This window comes from Lagopus muta, chromosome 5 (assembly GCF_023343835.1).
Source record: "Lagopus muta isolate bLagMut1 chromosome 5, bLagMut1 primary, whole genome shotgun sequence".
NCBI classification, from domain to species: Eukaryota; Metazoa; Chordata; class Aves; order Galliformes; family Phasianidae; genus Lagopus; species Lagopus muta.
In genome coordinates, this window is record NC_064437.1 from 38,311,666 (window position 1) to 38,333,650 (window position 21,985).

Consider the following 21,985-nt stretch of genomic DNA (forward strand, 5'->3'; position numbering starts at 1 on the left):
AAAAGTTATTTGCTCTGACAACTACAGTGTAAACACAACTGGTTCCACCACAGTACTGATACTCTCTCCAAGCTTGCATTAATTGTACAGCAGTGACTGTGAAGAGAATTGGAAACCTCTGTGTGTTTTGATTGATCAGAGTCAACCATTTTATTCATAGAATACCTTTCTAAGTAGAAAAGGTACAAATGTGAACAAGCATATTTTCACTGAAACAGCCTAGAGACTCCTTTGTACTCTGTAAACCAGGCATAAATGTGTAACTATATTTATGATAAACTTCATTTGACTTTTCAGCTTTGCTACTGGACTACTAGATCAGGACTGATTTGCAGGCTGTATTTTAGCAGACTAGCAGATCTGCCAAGATTGAGTACTGCGCTGTTGTGCTGACTCAGAGACAGAACGGTGCAGTGTCAGCACCTGGGATGGTTCCAGACCTCAATGTAATATGAGCGTTCAGCTCTGAGGTGCATCACCTACCAATGAAATCACGTAACGAGATGTATCTTTGAAACCTTCACAATCTGGTTTGAGGTAGAATATTTCAACTTGTCCAACAACTAGTGAAACAAGTAGACAAAGTAGAAAACAATACTGTCATTAGCACATATGCATGTTGCATACTCATTTCTGTCCTGAAAACAAGCTGATGAAGGTTTTTGCTTTGCAGCAGCTACCAGTGCAACATATCCACAGAACGAGTTCTGACCAAATCTGTACAATACTCCTCTCTCACAAATAACACTCCTTATACAACATCACCTGGCCAGTACATCTTAAGTCTTATGGACCATCTGCTGCCCCTGCAAATCAAGCAGCAAATGCAACAAGAATCATGCTGGAGTACCAGTATCATTTAAATTATCAGCTCTCCAGAATGCATCAATGTTCAGGAACAGTCATTCATTTTGAGGGAGGAAGGAAAAAATTCTTCATAGCACCTGAGTTTTCCACAGCTGGTGTTAACACTTATCCTTATCTCACAAGGAATGATCCTAAGACTTATTGGTGCCACAGGTCAAAAAAAAGAGATGTGTGTGAGGAAAAAGAAAACACCCCCTTTAGGAATATGAAAGGCAAATACGGTGCTTTGGTATCCTTTAAGCTATAAAATCTCTGCACTCAGAGGATGAAACAAGCTGTGGAATATGCATATCAGCAAGGCAAAGGTAAATCTTCTGGCAGTGCACTTCAGATTAGGCAATGCCAAAGCAGAAGCTTTCCACCTTGAAAGTGAGATTAGGAGGGGCAGGCAGAAAGACCAGCTCACTGATGCCAGTCTCAGAAAATCCAGTGCCATTATATACGTAAAGAGAGTTCCAAATGACTGATTTAGATGTCATTCAGACACTGCTGAACAGAGAAGTGAAATACACTCCTGTAAATATAAATGGATTTTGCCTCGGTGATTTCATAACATTTTGACATACAGTCTACATTCATTTGCAGGGTTTCTGGCTTTGACCTTCTTATGTTCAGATGTTAAGATCTGATAAGCTTTTGTCCAAAAAGTTACACGTGAGTCATGATCTAATTTTTAAGACACAGCCTGAAGTCTCTACCTTGAATTCACAACATTTTGGAGCAAATTTGTTTTTCCCCAAAGCAAAAGCATGCATTTAATACACACACAAAAAAAGACCACTTTCAGAGGAAAGCTTCTTGAAAAGGTTGCACTGCCAAGTGTGCAACAGGAAACAGAGTCCCACCTTGAAGTGCACAACACATGCTTGTAACAATGCCATGAGACTGAGGGCTAAGCCATGGTTCTGCAGGGGCGTGCATTTTGGGGATAATTCAAGCAGGCTTTTAAAGATCTTCTAAAGCAATAAAAAGCCCATCTGTTCTCATCTGTTCCTCATCCTCAGAATACGAATCTCTGTAACCATACTTAGTCCATACAGACCTTGCTGATTTGCTCTGTAAATTGTTTTTAAATTGTTTTAATTTGTGTCATATAATATATATTAAAAAAAAAAACCCTCATATACTTCATGCATTTCAGCAATACTTTCTAAGGACTGTGAATGTGCACTGAAATAAGTACACAGTTATCCAGTTTTTTTACACTGTTGATTCAGCTAGCAGATAACACACACAGAAATGGGCACAGGAAGAATGTTATAATCCCATATTAAATCGTACATGCATTTGCTTATCATGGAGCCCAGAGGAAGATTATTCCATACCAATCGAGGCACACAGTAATAAACTACAAGAATTTCTATTTTCAAATATCCAGTATTTATCAGTGCCATAAGTAATGAGGAACTGCCTTATCTTTTTCACGACATTTAATTAGCGTTGACTGGTGGTATTACTGTGTAAGAACTTTGAAGAAGCTCAAGTTTTAGTACATCACTCTACAAGCAAGCCTTAACTTACGTTAGGTATGTGACATATAGAGCAGCCAGAATAAGTATCATCAGATCACCACGACAAACAGGTGTTTTGAATGAGTATTGGTTAGAAAATTTGAGCTTAGAGTAAACTGTTCAGCTTCTTCTCTCTACTGGTGAGTCTCATCTTAGAGTAAGGTTATTTCTCCATTGATTTATGTGACCTATTTTTAGTTACTGAGAAGGTCCTCAGAAGAGCCACAAGTATCTGCAAGGATATTAAAGGGATTTGAGAGGCAAAAAACCCCATTCTCTTGCGGAGGGAAAAGGCTATTCTTGTTTGGATATACTTATGTATTTTGGAAATATTTGAGACACAAAGGAAAGTTTATTTTAAAAATCTCTACATAGGCTTTGAATTTATTTTTAACACATAGCATTCCCACACAGTTAATGTTCATGAACTGACACGTTACTTCTTCCTCTTTCCTCTGCACTGGATAATCATTAAAAGAAGTATCTATGGTTATAGTTAGCCCAAAAGTTCAATTGACATTGACTTAATATGTAATTAGATTGCATCTTAAGTACAGGTCTTCATACAAAATGCCATTGCTTCATATTGCAGTTTATTTTATTTATTTATTTTAAACAAACGCCAGTGAGGAAAACAATCTCAGAGCAGATCTACCCCAGTCAAAAGACTTAAAGTAAAACAGGTGAAGAAATATGAATTTAAAACTTGAGTAAGCTGACAGTGAATTAAGCCTGCAATCCCAGAACATTGTTATTTTTTTAAAAGGGAAGTTTTTTGCCTCAGGGTAGGCTGACAAACCACCTTAACTTTCTCCAGTTCAGAGATGGAAATCATCCTTCACAGCTTCCATTACCTGTTTTTGATGTCCTGCAGTAATTACACAACTGCTCTGGAAAGCAAAGAGGAGCTACGGGATCCTTGCCTCTGAGTAGAACACTTGGGAAGGGGCTAAGAAAAAAGTTTTTGCTGATCCATTGCTCTTCACTGAGACCTCCCCCAACCTAACCCTAAGGCTGGGATGGGAAAGCAGAAGAGAGCATGTTAGGTTTTTATTGCTTGTTCTACTTTTGGGGATTGGCTGTGGAGGAAGAAAGTAAACCCTGATTATCACGAGGGCAACTTTAGTATCAGTGGACAGATAAGGAGAAAGCAGCATGTTGGCCCCTTTTGCCCCACAGGAATGACGTTGCCGTGCCTTTCGCTGAAATCTGAGATCTGAACCCGGGAGGAAGCGCTCAGTTTAGAAATCACCATGAATTTGTCAGGAAGGTGTAGAAGACTCCAAAGTTAATTTTGAAATCTGCTGATCCATTTGGAATTTGCAACCAAACTCAGTTCTCATTTCTACTTGTCTAGTTCCCAAGCTATTTTACAACTGCTATTTCACCAGTATGAACAACAGCTGACCCACAATATCTAGGTAAGTCCTAATTTCTGCTAACAATAAATCCTAGTATTTTGGGAATCAAAAATTCATTGATGTCTGCTCAATTACATCTAAAAAGATTCCTTGCCATAATACATTTAAATAATATCAGGTAGGTGACAGTGCTGTAAAATAAGCAAACCACTACAAACTCCTTCCCAGAACAGTTTATTAAGAAGGAATCTGGAAGACAAGGAGAAAACAGAAAAATGAGAGCACTGAAGTTGTTCTGTCAGCAGCTAATGGGGCTACTATGAAATGACAGTTAAGTTTGGCAGTTTCAGTATCATTTATAAGAAAAAAATCACTGAAACACAGTTCTGCAGTAGTAAAAGGAAGCTGCCCCAGCAAGTATAGGAGACTGCCAAAAGGCAGTATGGACAAAAGATTCAGACCTGCATGAGAAGTAAGCAGCAAAAGATCAAAGAAGAAAAGGGCAAATAAACCTGGTAGCATGTTAAAAAAAAAACAAAGGAACAAACTTCTAAAGAAGTGAAACTTGTAGCCTGACAGACTCTCAGTCATGATCAGTTCAATCAGTGCACTGTTTATCCAGCACTTCACAGCTTTTCCCAGCATACTTACAGTAAATTGTATCACAATCATCAGACATCCTGTCTAGCCAAATACTGGGAATCTTTGGGAAATTACTTTCCTTTCATTTTTAAGAATATATAACCTGGGAAAATGGAGATGCCTTGTTTGGCTTGACACATCCTGAAACTAAGAATATGTTTCAGAGTAAGAATATTATTCAGAATATTTCAATAGTGAAATGGAAATACTTAAGGAAAAACAAAACAGAACAAAACAAAATAAACACAAAAAATCCACAACTATTAATTCCAGCAAAAAGGTCACTTTCCTCTTCAAAAATGAGCTAGATTCCCCACTCACTGGGTTTTTAACCAGTGTAAAGGAACTTACTCTGTTCACGTTGTGCCCTGTCCTCCCGTTATCCATCTGGCACACTCAAACTGCTGTCACGCATTACTCACAGCAGTTTGTTTCATTATTCAGATAACTTTCTGTAAAAATGGTGGGTAGATAAGTTAAGCTGTTATACATTAAAACAGAAACTGAAAACCTAAAACTTTCCTTGCCCGACAGTCTTGCCCTGGAAGCAGCAGTCTGTGTTGCATGTCAGAAGTGTAAAAACCTGTCAGGGATTCTTGCTCTCAGCATATGTGGGAGGTGAAATCACAGAAGCCAATTACTTTCCTTCTGTTTTCCTTGCTCTTTTTTTTCCATACCTCTTCCCTCCCCCTATTCTTTGCAAAGATAGGAACAAGCCAGAACCAGACAGACTGCAGTGAGGGCTCCAGCTCACATGCTGGCTGTGCTAAAGCTATGATACAGTGTTGAATCTGAAATGGGCTTTGTTTTGTCTTCCTGCTACAGATCAGGCAGATGCATAGAACTAGGAGAGGTGGTAAAACTGGAAGGACATTAATAATATTTCTAGCCACGTTCATATAAGCACGGATGTTTGGACTCGATGATCTCTTGAGGTCCCTTCCAATTCCTGTGATCTCTCTCTAGAAAAACAAACCAAACCCACCAAACACATGCATTAAACTCCAGATGAGCTAAGAATGGTGACTGTTCTCAAGAGACCACGTGTTTACAAGAATCTAGGTAAGATTTGGGTTGAAATTACAGTTAATACGGATTTAGTGCAAAGTGCTCTCCTTTCAATTAGGTGGGTTTCTACAACATACGATAAACATAAAAGTCAAAGCTTTACTCTGTAGTTTTGACTCTCACAAACCATCCATCCAATGCACTGACACTTGAATCAGGGAGATTCAAGGAAAAGGGCATCACATTCCCAGAGCATCTTTGGGAAGCTATTGGGGTATTTCAGCCAAAAAATAGGTTTTGCTTTGCACTTAACTCAGAAATTAACTTCAGTTACACAGAGCCAATACTCATACACTTAAAAATAAGAGACACTTCAGTCTACACACAAGGTTTTAAAAGAAACTTCATGACTTTTCACAATATGAAATAGTTGATTTCAGAACCCTTAACTTCCTCTAGGAACTAACTGCATTAATAAAGTCCTTCATTAAACAGTCAAGACAACAGTCATACTAAACCTAGAGCTTTGTAATAGTGTGAAGAGTGTAGTAACATTTAACAGGATTAATTCCTTAATACGTTGTCATGGCTAACATTTATTTTGGAAATAACTTAAATAAAACTTATGATATTTATGATTCACTAAATTTGCTGTAAGTTCTCTGTGCAGGACGAGCAAATAGATTACTCAACAGTTACATACAAATATGTTTGGATAAGTGACAGTACTCAAGGATGTATTATAAGACTTTATTCTAACCACTCATGCACAGAAACTCATTTCTAAATAGTTTCAGTGAACATTAAGATGTTGCTGATATACAACACTGCAGATGTGGATTAAACACTTCAAGGCCCTAAACACAGTTGGCTACATCCAGATGTTCTGTGAGATCCCTGTAATTTCCTCAACTCACCTCTACTGTGAGAAGTACCTGCGCTGTTTAGATCAGAACCACTAGTCATGAGCTTCTGCCTTGTTGAAAGAACAGAGATGATCACACAACATGCATTTGAGACTATCACAGACCACTGTTTGGGTTTCATTAAATTCATGACAGATTCTGTTTAAAATACCTGATGTCCAGCTTTTACTCTTATTTCTAAATAATCTTTTACTCTATGTCACTCAAAGGAAAAAAAAACAACAAATGTTTGCCAGAGCAGGCATTACCACCAACTCACTGATTAACAAGACTTTCTCTCTTCCAGGGATACAGAAGAGGCTGTAGCCAATTCCATGACGAGCCCTCAGGTGGAAAAGCAGTACTCCCCAATACTCGCATTCAGTGTTTTCTGTATTCCAAAGAACTAATGGTCTTTCACATGCATTTTAAATCTCCATCTGGGAAATGCAGGACTAATTTCAAACTCTTCTTGCTTCTGCACTGAAGGATATTTTGTTCACCTCTCACCTTACACCTCAAAAGGTATATAATTGCCTATAATTGCCAGAGAAAAGGTGTATAATAATGCGTGAGCAACTTAATACTCCTACTGGCATTCTATATAAACGATTAGGGTTATCAAAATTGCTTACTTTACAATGCAGAGTTTATTTTCTGCTCTCAGCAGTTTATCGGAATTTTTATTACTGCAATGCTGAGAACCTGCTTTCCCAGTACAAGCTCCAGAAGAAATAAAGAAGAACCACTTAAAGAGGAGATCACACGGACAAAGGAACTTGAAATTACACTGATCACATGCATATTCTTCTCATTTTGTCTTCTGGAAGAATTCAATTTACTCCTTTCAGTTCAGACAAATGTCAGAGAAAAGATGAAAGGCATGAAGACAAACAGCATCAGCACAGCTCATTCACTGGTTAACACTCTCACCAGGTGCGTCAGTATCAAGCAGGATACTCACAAGGAGACAGGCAGAACAGATTGCTCAGCATTTGCAGCAGTGGAGAGAATAAAAGCATCTGATGAAATACTGCATTGTAGGTACAGAATAACACAGAAGAGCTAGATCAGCATTTCACTGCAGAAGTACTCACATGTCCTGCTGCCCTAGGACCTGCAGTCTGATATCATGCTACAGGGATTTTCCTGTATATATTATCACCAGATTAAATGGACAACATGCTCTTTATAGTGTCAGTGAGAAAAGAGTACAAAGTAATGCAGTAACTCTTATTCATACACAGGAACACAGGAAATGCAGAGCAGAGAGTGCGCATACAGATACGTACCAGAGAAGGAGCTGAACAAGGCAGGAACAAGTGGATCCATCCAAGCAGTTTGGTAAGACTTGGACACTGAATAGAAGATGAACAAAGGACAACTGAGAAGTGCTTCCAAGGCTAAGATCTAAGCCCAGAAACTTAGCAATACAGCAAAGTACACAAAAAGTATGCTGTGCAGGCAAACTCTGTGCTAAGTTAATGCATGAATGCATACAACAATAAGAAGATGACAAAAACAGATTTCACAAGGGACAACAAAACAAAGCACCTACACAAGTTTCAGAAATGCATATCCACCACTGTTAGCTATCTAAGGCTTATAATTCAACACACTGCAACTATAAAAATGCTAGGACTGTTCTTATCACTGCTTTCACTCAAAGACAGTTAACACAATGTCACAGTATCAAAGTGTTCACTACAAATAACAAAAATATCCGTAAATTTATATTAATCAATGCAATGCTTTAACAAAGACAAAACAGTACAAACAGTACAAATTATGGTGGATTTTTAACATAAGTCTCCATTAGAATATGGCAGAATATGTCAAAAATAGAACTACTTAAAGCTGTCAATGTTTGACTACAATAAAAATCATGAAAAACTGTAACAGACTACCAGACACTATAACCTTTAGCAGTGCAAAAAAACTGGAAGGTATTCTCTTCCAAACTACGAAACAGAAAGCAAACCTTTTAGTACGTGCAAAGGAACATTTTTCCCTTCTCTTCCACTCACAAACAGAATAGAACAGTAGCTGTACCGTTGTAAACTTCTTAAGACTCAAGAATGTGTGATAGGGCCCATGTCCCAAATAATCAAAAAGTACCCGCAAGGTGTGCAGGCCTACTAAGATCAAAAGTTCTTGCTGTGGCAAAAAAAAAGAGATAAATCTCACTGGAAGGAAATTGGAGGTCAAATATACATATTTAACTGTGAAAGATGTTCTGGAATTTTTAGTGCCCCATCCCTGCAGGCATTCAAGGCCAGGCTGGATGTGGCTCTGGGCAGCCTGGTCTGGTGGTTGGCGACACTGCACATAGCAAGGAGGCTGAAACTAGATGATCATTGTGGTCCTTTTCAACCCAGGCCATTCTATCATTCTATGATTTTCCCCACAATAACAGCTCAAGAGACAGAGCTACACTTTTCCAAGATGGAAGTAAAGCTAAGGAATCAAATATGCACGGCTGATTGTACCTTGAATATCCACATCTGATTCAAAGCGAAGAGCATCTCAGGTACAAACTTTATTATACAAATAAGGTAATCCCCAGATTCTCCAATCAGCCATTTAAGTGAAAATACCAGAAACGGTCCAATTAGAATCAAAAACAGCAAAAACAGACAAGCACATATCTTTCACTGATTCTTAGTTTTCATTCTCTTCACCCCAGTGATGGCAGGCTGATAGAAGGAAATATACATCCACCCCATAGTCTTTCAATACAAGTAAATACAAAAAAATCAAGTGTTTATTGGAAATCTGCATGAAGGCACAGATGAGCTTGATTACAGACACATTGTAACAATTACAAATATATGTAAACACGTTGAGATATACAACAAAGCAGTAATACAGCTAATACAGGAATAAAATGTAATCTGTTAAAAAAACAACAACAAACTTTTGTATCGGAGGTTCTTTCAGTTATAAGATCTGATTCACACCAACACAGTGTAATGTTTTTAAGTCACCACTTGGATTCACACTCAACAAATCTGCACTTTGACTGTTGTTATTAACTGATGTATTTATAAACTGGATCCAAATTTGAACAGGCTTCCTTCCCTAGGAGCGGGAAAACAAAGGAATAACCAACTAGACACGCATCCAACCTAGAATAAGGCTTCAGAGATTCCCTAAACACGTAAGAGCAATCACCGATGTACTGAAATTAAATATAAGCTTCAGAAAAGCTCAAGGACGTTAGTTCCACTTTTACTTGCATTTGAGGAAATTGCTGAATTTCTGCAGGAAAGGAACAGTCTACATCTGTCAGGTGATTTTTTTCTTCCTCCACAGGAGGCTTAGATTTCATCTGAAACACCTGCCAAAACAAAAGTCAGCAATCACAAACTAAAGTGCCTTGGACAGCTTAGGCTTTACCACTAGAACAAAATGCCTTTGTTTACAGATACAACATTAATTCATATAGTGAGAAAACTCACCTTTGCAAGTAGAACACTACTTCCAATATTTCTGTGGAAAGGGGAATCACTTTTTTTTTTTTTTTTTTTTTTTTTTTTAATTAGATACCAGCACCAAGAACTTAAAAAAAAAAACAACAACTGCGACACAGCTCTTTGAAAAACGTTGTGGTTCAGGCCTAGCCAAAGAGTACTCTGAGCAGCAACTTACTACAGGAACACGCAGTTTTCTCAACCTCAACCATCTGGCCAACTCTCCACTCCCCATCTACAAAAGCTTTATAACCTTTGGAGCCCAGCTGCAGTGAAGAAAGACTCCTGTCTGGGTAATATATGCTGAAAAAAACCTAGCATAGCTACATTTCTACTGACTCTGCAGCCACATCATCCCAACGTAAAGATGAGGTAGTACTTTTCTTTGGAGCCCAACTAGTTGAACAGGAAAGGAACAAAGATTATTCTCCCTACTGTAGCAGCTGTCTGTTAATGCAGCACCAAATTTCTGCATTTTCCCCCTCTACTTCAGGGCACATTACTAATGCAAGCACAGGAATAGCTTCTTAAAAGAGAAATCATATTATGAGCATACAATCCCACCTGAACTAAGACTGAATCATAAAGGCCACATTATGGCACACTGAGTGGCTTTCTCCAATCCACAAAATGGCAATGTCTCTTAACCTCTATTTGTACTGGGACTAGTGATTTTTATCCAAAGAGCATACGAAAGATCCTGAGTACTTATTACAGTGAAACGCAGACTAAAAAAAATACAGAAAAATAAAAATTAACAAGTCTAGTTCAAACCCAAAAAAGATTGGGAGAGAAATTCACCTCATTTGAGAACTGAGGAAACCAGATTGTCTCTATGAATACAGTTCATTTGGAACTTATGGGCCTTGTTTTCCCTCCCTTGAAGAAGGCAGTTCCTTCCCCTTAAGGGAGATTGCTGCAACGTACATATGTATCAAGATTTCAAAGCTTACACTAATAAGCCTTCTGTTTCTTTATGAGATGGCTTGAACTGGAGAAATATGCTCTGCATAGTTCATACTCTGTAGACTCCCACAGATCAAAAAGAAACCACTTGCTATGACTAAAACAGAGGAAACACTGGAAAAAAATGGAATAGGATTAGAACTTATACTGCCTGTAAAACTAAATATTAGAGGGGGAAAAAAAACAAAACAAAACAAAACAAAACCACTATAAGACTTTAAAGAGGTCCCTGGATGCATCCTCTTAGTAAGCAATAACTAATATTGAGAATGAAAGACTGTGACCTTTGCCAGACAAAACCAGCCAAGGCTCCATGGTCAGCTTCCATATTTAACAAAATATATGGAGTCTAAATTGTTTCCTGTTAACAGTGCAGCTTGCACAGATTCCAGGAAATTCCAACATTTTCGCTGCTTCCAAGACTGTACTTTTCATTCAGTTGAAGTGCACTGAAGTTCCACTCAGACAGATGGATTCATGAACCTGATTTTAACAGGACAAGGAGTCCTGACTCTAACAGGACAAGGAGTCCTGTTTAGCTCTGGTACAGCAAGACAGACGTTACTGTCTTTGAACGTTACTTTCTTGGGAATCTCTGATAATCCTTTTTGACCTTGGGAATATGCTCTTAGAGGAGTAGATATAATTAAAACAATCTTATCTGGCTTTTAGCTGGAAGACTATCTCCGAACAATCCCATCTCTTCTTCCAAAGAACTCCTCTGGAACAAATTCTGGATAAAATGAACTCAATGCTCTACAGAGATCAGCTGCATTCCAGTGTCGAAACCAGATCCCTTGAGAGAAAAAGTAAAAAAGAAAGCTGTTTGGTTGTCAGAGAAGTAAGTACTGCTGAAACAGCCACAAGATTTATTTATTTATTTTAAACCTTCAGCTATAAACAGGCACACTCACAAAATGTTCATCACGGCTAAAAGTTGCTTCTGTGACCTTGCACAACTCGCGATGATGCATCGTGTAACCCACAGGCATCATAAATGATGACAACAGCAGAAACCTACCCGGATGCTTCTGAGATAAAATAAAGAAGCTAAGTCAGACCTCTCTGTCAAAGGAGTTTCTCTAGCCTATGGAAGATTCTCACAAAATCACCACTGCAGAATGATAATTCATTATTATAATTCACAAAGAAAACTGAAAATCCATTTACATTTATTAGGACATGGTTGTGCACAATTCCTTATCTTCTTCAAAAAGACTACAAATAGAGCTTAACACTTCTCATTGCAAGCACAAGTTTGTTCAACGTTCTTAATTAGGTAAGGCCAATTTAGTGGCTTGTTACATTTTCAGGATTTAGTATACATTTGGCAGTTCTTTACTTTCATCTGGTAACAGTCCCATTGGAATAATACGGAGAGTTCACTAAGACACTTCATAACAGCAGCTGAATTGAGTTACACAAATTCAGTTTTGGAATATGCATCAAATGTTATTCGAGGCAAATTTCTATTTTAAGGTCCTTATACAACATTATCAAAGGCCTTCCCCCACCCCCAGCATTTATACTAGTACTACTATTGGCTCGTACTCCATAGAGCCATACGGCCAAAAATCTCAAAGCACTTCAGAAAGGAGGACACCATTTTCAACAGTGATATGATCAAGCTGGAATCCTGCTTATAAAAGAATATATATTTTTTATTTCTCTTCAGCTTACAAAACCAATCCTACCTATCTTGACCTTAGTCTCACCTCTGACTGCCTGTCATCTTCTCACATTCAATCCTACCACTGATTCAGGAGCTGCGTTTAATGGTAATGCTCACAGCTGCATTTCCTCTGTGGAAAAATGAGCACCTGCCATGGGCAGTTATTTTCAGATGGAAGCACTGGTCGAATTGTAGATCTGCCACAATCTTGAGTATCACTTTATCAGAAAGTCACCGTCATAACTAAAGTAATTTGATAATGCACTTGATCCCATACTGGTTTAACAAGTGTAATAGGCTAGGTATGCATTTCTCTAAATTCTCTATGAGCCGAAACTACATAGATAGAATGAATAAATTCTAGTTTTGCCATAAGCTGAACCTTTTACAACACTGTTTTAACTTACTACTTTGATTTAGAGCACTGATTTTATGAAGATATTCAACCTTCAACTCTTACTGAATAGTTGAGCGGCAAACATGGAAAATACATGTACAAGTCTTACTATACTACCAGAATGCTGTACTTCCTTCTTAAAAGTGTCCTTAATAAAGCATAGGCATGTCAAACAAATTTTTGTAAACAAAAGATAAATTACTCACGTTCTGCTCTGATTATAGCCAGATACATATTCTCATAAAATAAACATTCTCTTGTCATTTTCCATGGCCCACATATAGATGAGGTAAACCACTTGAAATCATCAATAATATATAAACCTCAGTACTCAACAGGAACCTCAGGAAAAATAAAACTGAGCAAGATGTCAATACCAAGAAGTGACACTTTGTTCCACTGCAAAGTGAAACCAAACAATTTATTTGTGCTAAATGAATGCAAAGAATGTATTTGAAACATACTTCTTTATACATTGTACCGGCTTAGGCTGCTAAATAAGCATTCATTAGTGCCATGTTGTGCTACTTTCTTGTACTCTGTTTCTATCAAGTAATACAACATTTTTGGCTGTTATGCCAATATATTCCTATATGCTCATGGTACATCTTGTTATCTAACAGACTTGAACATTTCAAATACTTGTTCGATCTTTGTTTTAGGGAAATCACAATTAATATATTTTAACAAGGAAAAAATAATCAGCTGTTTTCTACAATCATGTTGCCTTCTGCAGCAAAAAAATCAAAGAGCACACTTCAATCAGCTATCAGTAACCTGTGGGCAGGACCACACTTAGAGCTCTAAGTTAACTGCGACAGATCACACCGTATGGACAGCTTACAGGTTAATGTAAACGTCAAGTGAAATAATTAAATCTTAAGGTCCACAAATTGTACATTCCATATACTCCAGCAAGTCAGCTCCCTCTCCTTAAAATTCAGACTACACCATACGTTTGAGGTGTTTTTAAACAGAAGTATGGATGTGTCCTGTGTGCTGAATTAAGCTTATTTACTACGTAATACAATAGAGTATGTGTCTTGGGCACTGATTAGGGTGACTGACTCACTTTTGCGCTAGAAGCTGTTATTTCAAATGACTGAAACGTAGTGCTAATTTTCCACAAGCTTGGTAAAACACTGTAATATTTCAGAATTTATCAGATAGCCCATCATGCCTTTAACTTTATGCAAATTGTCATGAAAAAATATAGAAAGGTATCCCTTTAATTTTACAAACCTAGAAGCCAGGAAAATGAAGCTTTGGAGCCAAGCAAAACGACATAATGTCGTATTACCAAACAGAGTTGCAAATGTTCCAGCCAGAGAATGGACATACATGTAGTTCAAGTAAACACTGATGGAAATTTTCGTTAAGTTAGTGTTGTAGACCCACAACACTGGCTGCATTTTTATACAAACGTTTACAACACAATTAACAGTGAAGCCTATATAACCTCAGTGCAAATAAGTCAAATCCAAATATGCCAAGTAAGCCTTTGGCTTTAGTAAACTGCTCCATGTTATGAGTCCAATTCTGACATACAGACTGCTGAGCACATGCACTAAGGCTGAGAGGAGGGATGCACTGAATGTTGAAAAGTGGCTGACTGCGATGCTGCGGATTGGACCGTAGGTTGCACAGGTGGAGGAGGTGGTGGCGGAGGTGGCTGCACAGGGGTCTGCGTGTTTGGAGAAGGAGGAGGAGTGGGACGTTTAAATTTGTCAGGGCTGTTACTTCTTCGTGGTGAAGGCCTCTGCAGAACAAATATTGAAATTATGTTTAACTCATTCCTTAACAACTTTAGGTGCAAGTCCTCTAATCAATGCATTGAGCTTGGCACAGGAAAAAAAAAATCCAACACAATTATATGGGGACAATCACTTTCAAACATCGCAAGAGTCACCGTACAATTTCTATGTATGATACATTGTTTCTCTAAAACGGAAAGCAAAGGAAAGTAGAAGTATTTCTGAAACCAAACAAAACATGCGTTCCTCCCAGTCAGCTTGCAGGAAATGAAAATAAGACATTATGTCCTGAACATATGTTTACCTCTGATGATCTGCAACCTATAAAAGAGATTTGGAGAGACGCCGAAAAGATGGTACCTCTCAGTTGTGCTAGCCCAACAGCAGGCACTGATGAACTTTTAAATTCACACTGCTGGCACATCAGGTCCAAATATGCAGTCTGTGAGTGAGTGTGGGAATGTCCTGAATGCCAAAGCATTTGCCTGGAATCTTTAGCATTCTGAAGGACTCCTAACCTGCATACTGGAGCAAGACTGAAGCATAACTTATGTTTTCATTCTGAGAATAAATACCACACAACAAAGATCACAATCCCTTGAGCTGCAGAAAAAAGCAGTTGTTAGAAAGCTCCCCACAACACAAACCACAGATCTGCCATAGACTCCACATTTAAACACAAAGATTTAAAGTCCAGTTTATATTTACAATCCAGTGAGGAGAAAAGAATCTTAAAAGTTAGCAATGTGACAACTGTAAGTTACACTGCAGAACTAACTTCTACAGTTTTGAAACTGAAATGGTCACTACTTACCAATATGGAACTTCATGGTATGACAAAACCACCCACCCACAATTAATAACCACCAAAATCAATCAGCTCTGAGGAGAAGAATGGTTACAGTGCTACACTAAATGCTTTACATATAAACTCAATTTATTCCATAAAGGAGGTTAAAAATAAGAACCAAGAAGCAAATAGCAGTTTGATCAAAAAATGTGTATTGTATCTATTTGTCTGCAAAACTATGTACAATAGATCAGTTGCACATTCTACGGAAAAAGTCAAGAGATTATCAATAACTGACTGATGTTTCTGAAACATTTTAAAATCATTTATTGCCTTTGTTATTGCCTTTATGTCTAATAACATGAAGGGAACCGGCCTAAGCATCAACACAAAGCCAAGAGCCACTTAACACACCTTCTTCAAAACAGTATTTTGTCCTAGCAGTTGTCCCTGTTATAGTGACTGAGTGAGACCCCAATTAACTTATACTAGATGAAAGAGCAGAAATAGCATTTCACAGAGACTGAAGAGAACAAGGTCCTTCAAAAATTCACTTATAAAACTAGGCTCTAGATCTTCCAGAAGATTTTCCTGTGGCTAACCTGGGGTTAGTTACAGCAGGGTGCTGGACTTGGATTAGGACTCTACCCTTCTGCTGAGCTCCAGCCTCCTGTTCAAAGTACTAGTATATAGCTCCCACTTCCATTTGCTCACTGGAATTAGCAATGACTTTAGCATGTTTACCTAAGCAATTTTAGAAACAGACATATTTTAACATTCTTCTAAATACTCTATTGAAACAAGTTTTCACATCTGAGAATGACAAGTATGAGCAAACACCTTACAGAACAATATTTACACTTGACCATATCTGTTGAGAAAAATCAAAATGGTCTTGACACACCCACTACAAGCTGTCTTTCCAAAGATGGCTAATACTGAGGCTCTGTTTGCTCATAAAACTCCACAAATACTGAGAAGAAACTCAATTAGGTAGAAATGCATTAAATAACAGTGTTAAAAAGGAAACAAATCCAGTTGAAAGATATACTGAGAAATTGTCCTAGCAGATGTTTATTATATTAACTTTCTTCTTTGCCAATGAGAATAGAAAATAAGAGTTAACTGCCTGTTACAGTGACATGGTGGTAGCATTGTGTGCCATCCTGGAGAAAACCTGAGCTTGGAGCAACCTCAGATGACTCATCCGTCAGATGGTGGAGACTAGGAGAAAAATGAAAGCAGTGTTTTTACTTCCTGTGATAGGCTCAGTAGCTTAGAACATCACTTCTCACATCCTGCCTGCTGATCCATAAGATGATACCTATTACTGTCCTTAAGATGATAATACATCCTATTCTTTTGCGGAAAATAAGGTTCTTCAAAAAGAATCAGTTTCTGAGGGGTGAAGAGGAAAATCAGGGTTGAAGAAAGCAGCAATAGATATCTTGGAGTAAGGAGACAAAAACAAACATATACAAAACTGTTTTGCACAAAGCTTAAGGACAAGCAATCATAACTTACAAAAAATTAAACTGACATTGGCAACAACTATTTGCTTTGTTACAATACTTACTGTAATACCATGGGACGGACCCATATGTTGCACGTGAAGGCCTGGGGAATTGTAGTAAGACATTCCAGCTCTAGTCAGTGAAGTTGGTGGTGTGAAACCAACTGTGTGACTTGCATATGACAGACCTAAAAATTGTTAGAAAAACTAACATCAATATTCTTGTTTATTTTTTAAAATAAAGAGGTTTTAGGGGTGCTTTTTTATTATTTTTAAACAATGATGAGTTATTATTTAAATAATAACTGGTGCCAAATTAGACACCTAAAAAAATTCACTGCACTGAAAAGAGTGATTCAAGATTTATTCCATTCTTTTCCTGTAGTAAACTACCAGGTGTTTCAAAACACACATCACACGGCATTAAACATGCATTTTCACTTCACGTAAACAAGTCTCCCTTGTAAGTTTACCTTCAGTTCACAGATATTCCATGCAACTTTCCATCTCTCCTTGGAACAAATCGCTCCCTGGACAAAATGCAGTCTGAAGAAGTAGACACGTTGTGTCTGGAGAAGCTGTCTAGCACTGAGACACTAAGAGTTTCTACATGAAAGAAACTGGATGGAGGTGCTTCCTTCAAGGCAGAGCAGCTCTGCATCCAAACCAACAGCAGCCTACTTTTTTGCCTTGGTGTTTATAGGCAGAATCCCGAAGATCTTTGGAGATGTGAAGTTAAAATACTATGGGATGATATTCCACACTAAGAACAAACATCTAAAATTAAAATGTGTTCTATCTGTGTTAAAGAGACTGTAATATTCAAAAGAGCTAATATCTAATCCTCCCACCTCAACACTTCCTCTCTGTAAATCCCAGTTTATAAAAATGCAGAGTACTTGTATAGCGAACCTAGGTGAGAAGAAACAGTAGCAGCCAATTGCACGAAATTCAGACTTGGAAGTGTTCTGACCATTTTAACTATTTCTCAAAACAGCAAACTTTCAAAAACTTTTAGCTCACCTTCACCTTCTGGAAAAAATGTCAGTAGGATAGCAGACAACTCTTTTCTCAGCTGCTTAGTATTAGAAACTAGAAACTGCTTTAGAACACCTCACTGAATTTAGCAGTTTTCACACTACATCAATGCAATCAAGTGTAAGTAAAGATACAGTACACACTCTCATCATTAAAGCTTTGTCCTTAACTCCATATACCTGCTTTCGTGCCTGTTCTTGATGAGGCTTTTCAGAAAAACAAAAACAAACAACAAAAAAGCTTCAGATCACTAATAAAGCTGTACAAGAAAACATATTATGCTACCCTTGCTTCTTTCTATTCTACGTTTGATTCTGCTTCGTTATCAATGTACATCTAGTGCAAACTGTGAGCAAATCCATCACTTTAGAGTAGCTAAACAATACAGATAACAAATCAATTTCATTTTTGACTATGTAATCTAATCGTCTGCATAGCACATATTTTATAACTAACATATCAAGTCATCTTTGCAATATTACAATTTTGGACTCCTCTGGGATACATCAGCTTCAAAAACTTCAGAAATGCAAATCTGCATGGCAGTCAAATCAGTGATAACAGTAATGCATGTACGCGCAAGGTAGCTCATCCACAGCTCTGCAGCCTAAAATATCTATCTAGCCTGGATGCAGAAGAAAAGCATACAAAGCTTTAACTACACCAAAGACTAATCAGTAATTACAGCAACCATTCCCCAGCTGCCTAGGAGTAGCAGTTTCATGCACTGTGCTATAAATCGCAGTGTGCTGCTTGAAAGAGTCCTCAAAAGCAGCATCTCAAGCCACACAAGCGTGAAAGGCTTCAAAAATAAGGAGCCAGAATCTGACCCATTAAGTCCGACTCACTAACGCATAAATTTATACCATTTTAAAATGGTTTCAAATTATGTCTCTAAAAAGTCAAGCAAATCATTTATTTTAAAAACCCAATATGTCAGGTCAATTGATCAAATCAATTGATGCAAAATACTAATAGTATTTTCTGTGCTGATACTTCTTGCAGTCTTACTGCTTTACTCTCAAAAACAAACTGTTTTCATTAATTACTACTTTCATACATATCAGACAACTGTGTGAAATTCCCTACTGATCTCATTAGTTCTCTAGCAAACTGCTGTTTTTGTTTTTCTAAGTCTGAAACTTTCCAGCTGTGGACATTAATTTATCAAATATGAAGGAGAGCAGTATAGCCGCCTGTGCAGAAGTGCTGAGCTGGAATATCTTCTGTACAACCACCAAAAAAACCTGTGAGGTCTGTTGGAAATGATCATTTCAGCCATGCTATTTTTAACTCCATTTCAGACTGCATTGCAGCATCCCCTGCCTGTAGGAATAATTCCCACAAGAATGCAGGACTGCCTCCCATGAGCAGAGGAAGCCCACAGCAAGCAAGGAACCTGCCACAGTCCCAGTGCAGAAACAATGAACCAAAAGAACACTCCTGCTCTGAAACATCAGCATGCATTTCTAGGAAATCTAGCATGTAAGCTTAGCATAAGCTGCCAGCGAATTTTCACCACACATACTTTTTATTATTTTAACACTGTGTGGACTGCAGATGCAATGTGTAAATGAGTACTGGGTCATTATGAAGCCTGCGCAGATACATGTTCAAAGCAGTTGCTTGAGAACAGTTTTTAGTATGGCTGTATCTCTGTACACACCACACAGTTAGAGGCAAAGGATAAGAAGGTATGTATCATTTCTGTGATAGTATATCTAGTAAAACATTAAAAGCCAAGTGATCTGGCTCATCTCTTTAAAAAAACTAAACTCTCAGTCATAAGCCAGTGCCAGAAAAATACATGCTTGCTCTTTTACCCACATAAAGATGAAAACTGTTTTGAGTCTTTCTGAAAAACTGAAGTCAATCTTGAAAACTAAGGAGTTTAAACACACTACTTATGTTCTAGCAGACCTATGCAATCAAATGTCTAAGTCCCACTCTGTAGAATGTATCAATATTAAGAACATCTCCTTTGCTCTTATGGTAGGACTCTGTCTGACAGGTTCTAAAGCTGAACTTTGTAAAGAGAAGCATGCAGGATTCACTTTGTTAAATACAAGTGAATAGGTGATCATCACCTAACATCCATGGTCAACAATTTATAACAAATATCCAGTGCCATTTCTAATGAATTTTATATGTCAACACAAATACACTTCCTTTGACTTAAAAATATATTCAGTTATTAAAAATTCAATCATCTAAGGTCAGATGTAATCCATTCAGGTTCTTTCGAAATTCCAAAGCCTACATAATCCACTTATTATAGTCAAAAAAGGTTAGTTTGCTTTTAATGCATAAGGTACAATGGACAGAAATCCTTAATTTTATTATTGTTATTGTTTTAAAACATAAATTGGCAGCAGTGCCAAAGCCATTTCTCTACAGAAGAGAAATGAAAATGAACTTATTTCCAGTATGTCAAGATTAGACTTCTACAAGACATTTTATTCAAACCACAATAGCAGTCTCACTTCTAGTCTGTCAGGAGAATCAGGATATCTACTGGAATGAAAGAAATGCAGCTATGGGGAAGGCAGGGGAAGTAGAGAGGAGTTAAAATGATAGCTACTTAACTGACCTCTGATAATTTGATCACAGCATAAAACAGAACCATTCAAAACACATGCTGCAGTAGAAGAAATCTAAGGCAAATCTATTATTACATTTACAATGCACTTTTTCCCCAGACCAGCTTTGAAAGGCTATCGACCTAGGGCACATTACTATGTGATGCATACAAAAATTTTAGAAACTGGGTAAAATATTTACCAGGTGATATAGGTCTGCTAGAACTTGGTGAGGGTGTATAAGGGATAGGACTGGACACAGTGCGAGGTCTTAATCCTTGTGCAGACATCTCATTAAAATATCTAACAAAAGAAGGCAAAGAATAATTAGATTAAACCTTTTAAAATGTGCCATGCTTTAAATGTTTCACTGTGCATTTTCAATTCCCATAAGAGTCACACGAGATTAGTGTAGGACCACCAGTTGCCTTTAGGAAGGCATGACAGGAACAATTCATTGCTGAACGGAAACAGATGGACTTACAGTCATTTGCAGTTAAACTGTACAAGTTGTGCACAATTGGAATAATATGTATTAAGGTCAGGGGTTTACACCACATCATTCCATTTGACCTACGCTACAGTCTTGCATTTACAATTACATTTTAGAATTTCTACATTGAACTCAATACCTTGTCTCCCAGGAATGCTCCTACTGCCAGAAAGACATTCAAGCATTAATTTTTAATCACAAAAAAAGGAGAAAAGCCACTCAAGTATTGACAGTTGGTTACAAGAGCTGGTCAGTCTCAGTCCTGCTTCCTATTTGAATCCATCTAGTCTCAACATTAAGCCATCTGCTCATCAGGTCTTTTGCCACAGGAACAGAGAGCTATTTTGAATGCAGCACTTTCACCTGCTAGACACTTGTAGGTTGTGTAGCAAGATGCCTCCCACACTTCATTTTGATAAAATAAACAGGTAGAATTTTATTCCACCTGTAACTATTTTAGTGGCTATTTTATTTGTTCTTTCTTCACCGAATAAAGAGAAGTTTCTTCACAACCATGAAGTGCTAGTCCTACTCAGTATAACAAGAATCATACCACTTGCTCCTAGTTCCGCTCAGTGTTTCTATCTCAGAAGCAATTTTATGTATTTTTTTCCATAGCACTGTGATGTTAACTTTTAGGTTTACTTGCTCATGCTTCCTCCCTGTAGATTTTTCAATCGCTGTGTAGATCAGAAGTTTCTCTGCTCATTTCCTCCTGTACATAAGGCTGCAAATCAACGGCCTCATATTAACAGCACATCTACCTGTGTTTCTTTACTGAACTTCACAAAGCAGCAGGCAAAATTAGCTAGCTAAATACCCTTTTCCATCTACCACTGTGCTGCTCAGAAATTCTTAGTTACTACACTTACTTTCAGATCAAAGGAAAAAGAAATATTATAAAATATTCCTAGTCAATGGAACTCAGTGAGTGCTTTGAGCCCTGCATGGCAGTTCTTAATCAATCTGATAAATGCTTTAACACTGCATTTAATTCATTTTTAATCAAAATATTC

General features: G+C 37.7%; 1 protein-coding gene and 1 long non-coding RNA gene across 2 annotated transcripts in view; one reads left to right on the top strand and one right to left on the bottom strand.

The window, feature by feature from the left end:
- Positions 1 to 5,345: 5,345 nt before the first annotated feature.
- On the top strand, positions 5,346 to 9,836 carry LOC125693890 (uncharacterized). Its single transcript, XR_007377291.1, has 2 exons — positions 5,346 to 5,443; positions 6,602 to 9,836. It is a non-coding gene; the product is annotated as an uncharacterized LOC125693890 (long non-coding RNA).
- Positions 9,806 to 21,985, bottom strand: part of CCDC6 (coiled-coil domain containing 6) — a 46,409-nt gene continuing 34,229 nt past the window's right edge. Inside the window, exons 7-9 of the mRNA XM_048946323.1 lie at positions 20,679 to 20,779; positions 16,923 to 17,047; positions 9,806 to 14,561 (exon numbers count right to left, since the gene is read on the bottom strand). Coding sequence (XP_048802280.1) covers positions 14,370 to 14,561; positions 16,923 to 17,047; positions 20,679 to 20,779 — 418 coding nt within the window. The 3' untranslated portion in view covers positions 9,806 to 14,369. The remainder of the gene's footprint in view (positions 14,562 to 16,922; positions 17,048 to 20,678; positions 20,780 to 21,985) is intronic.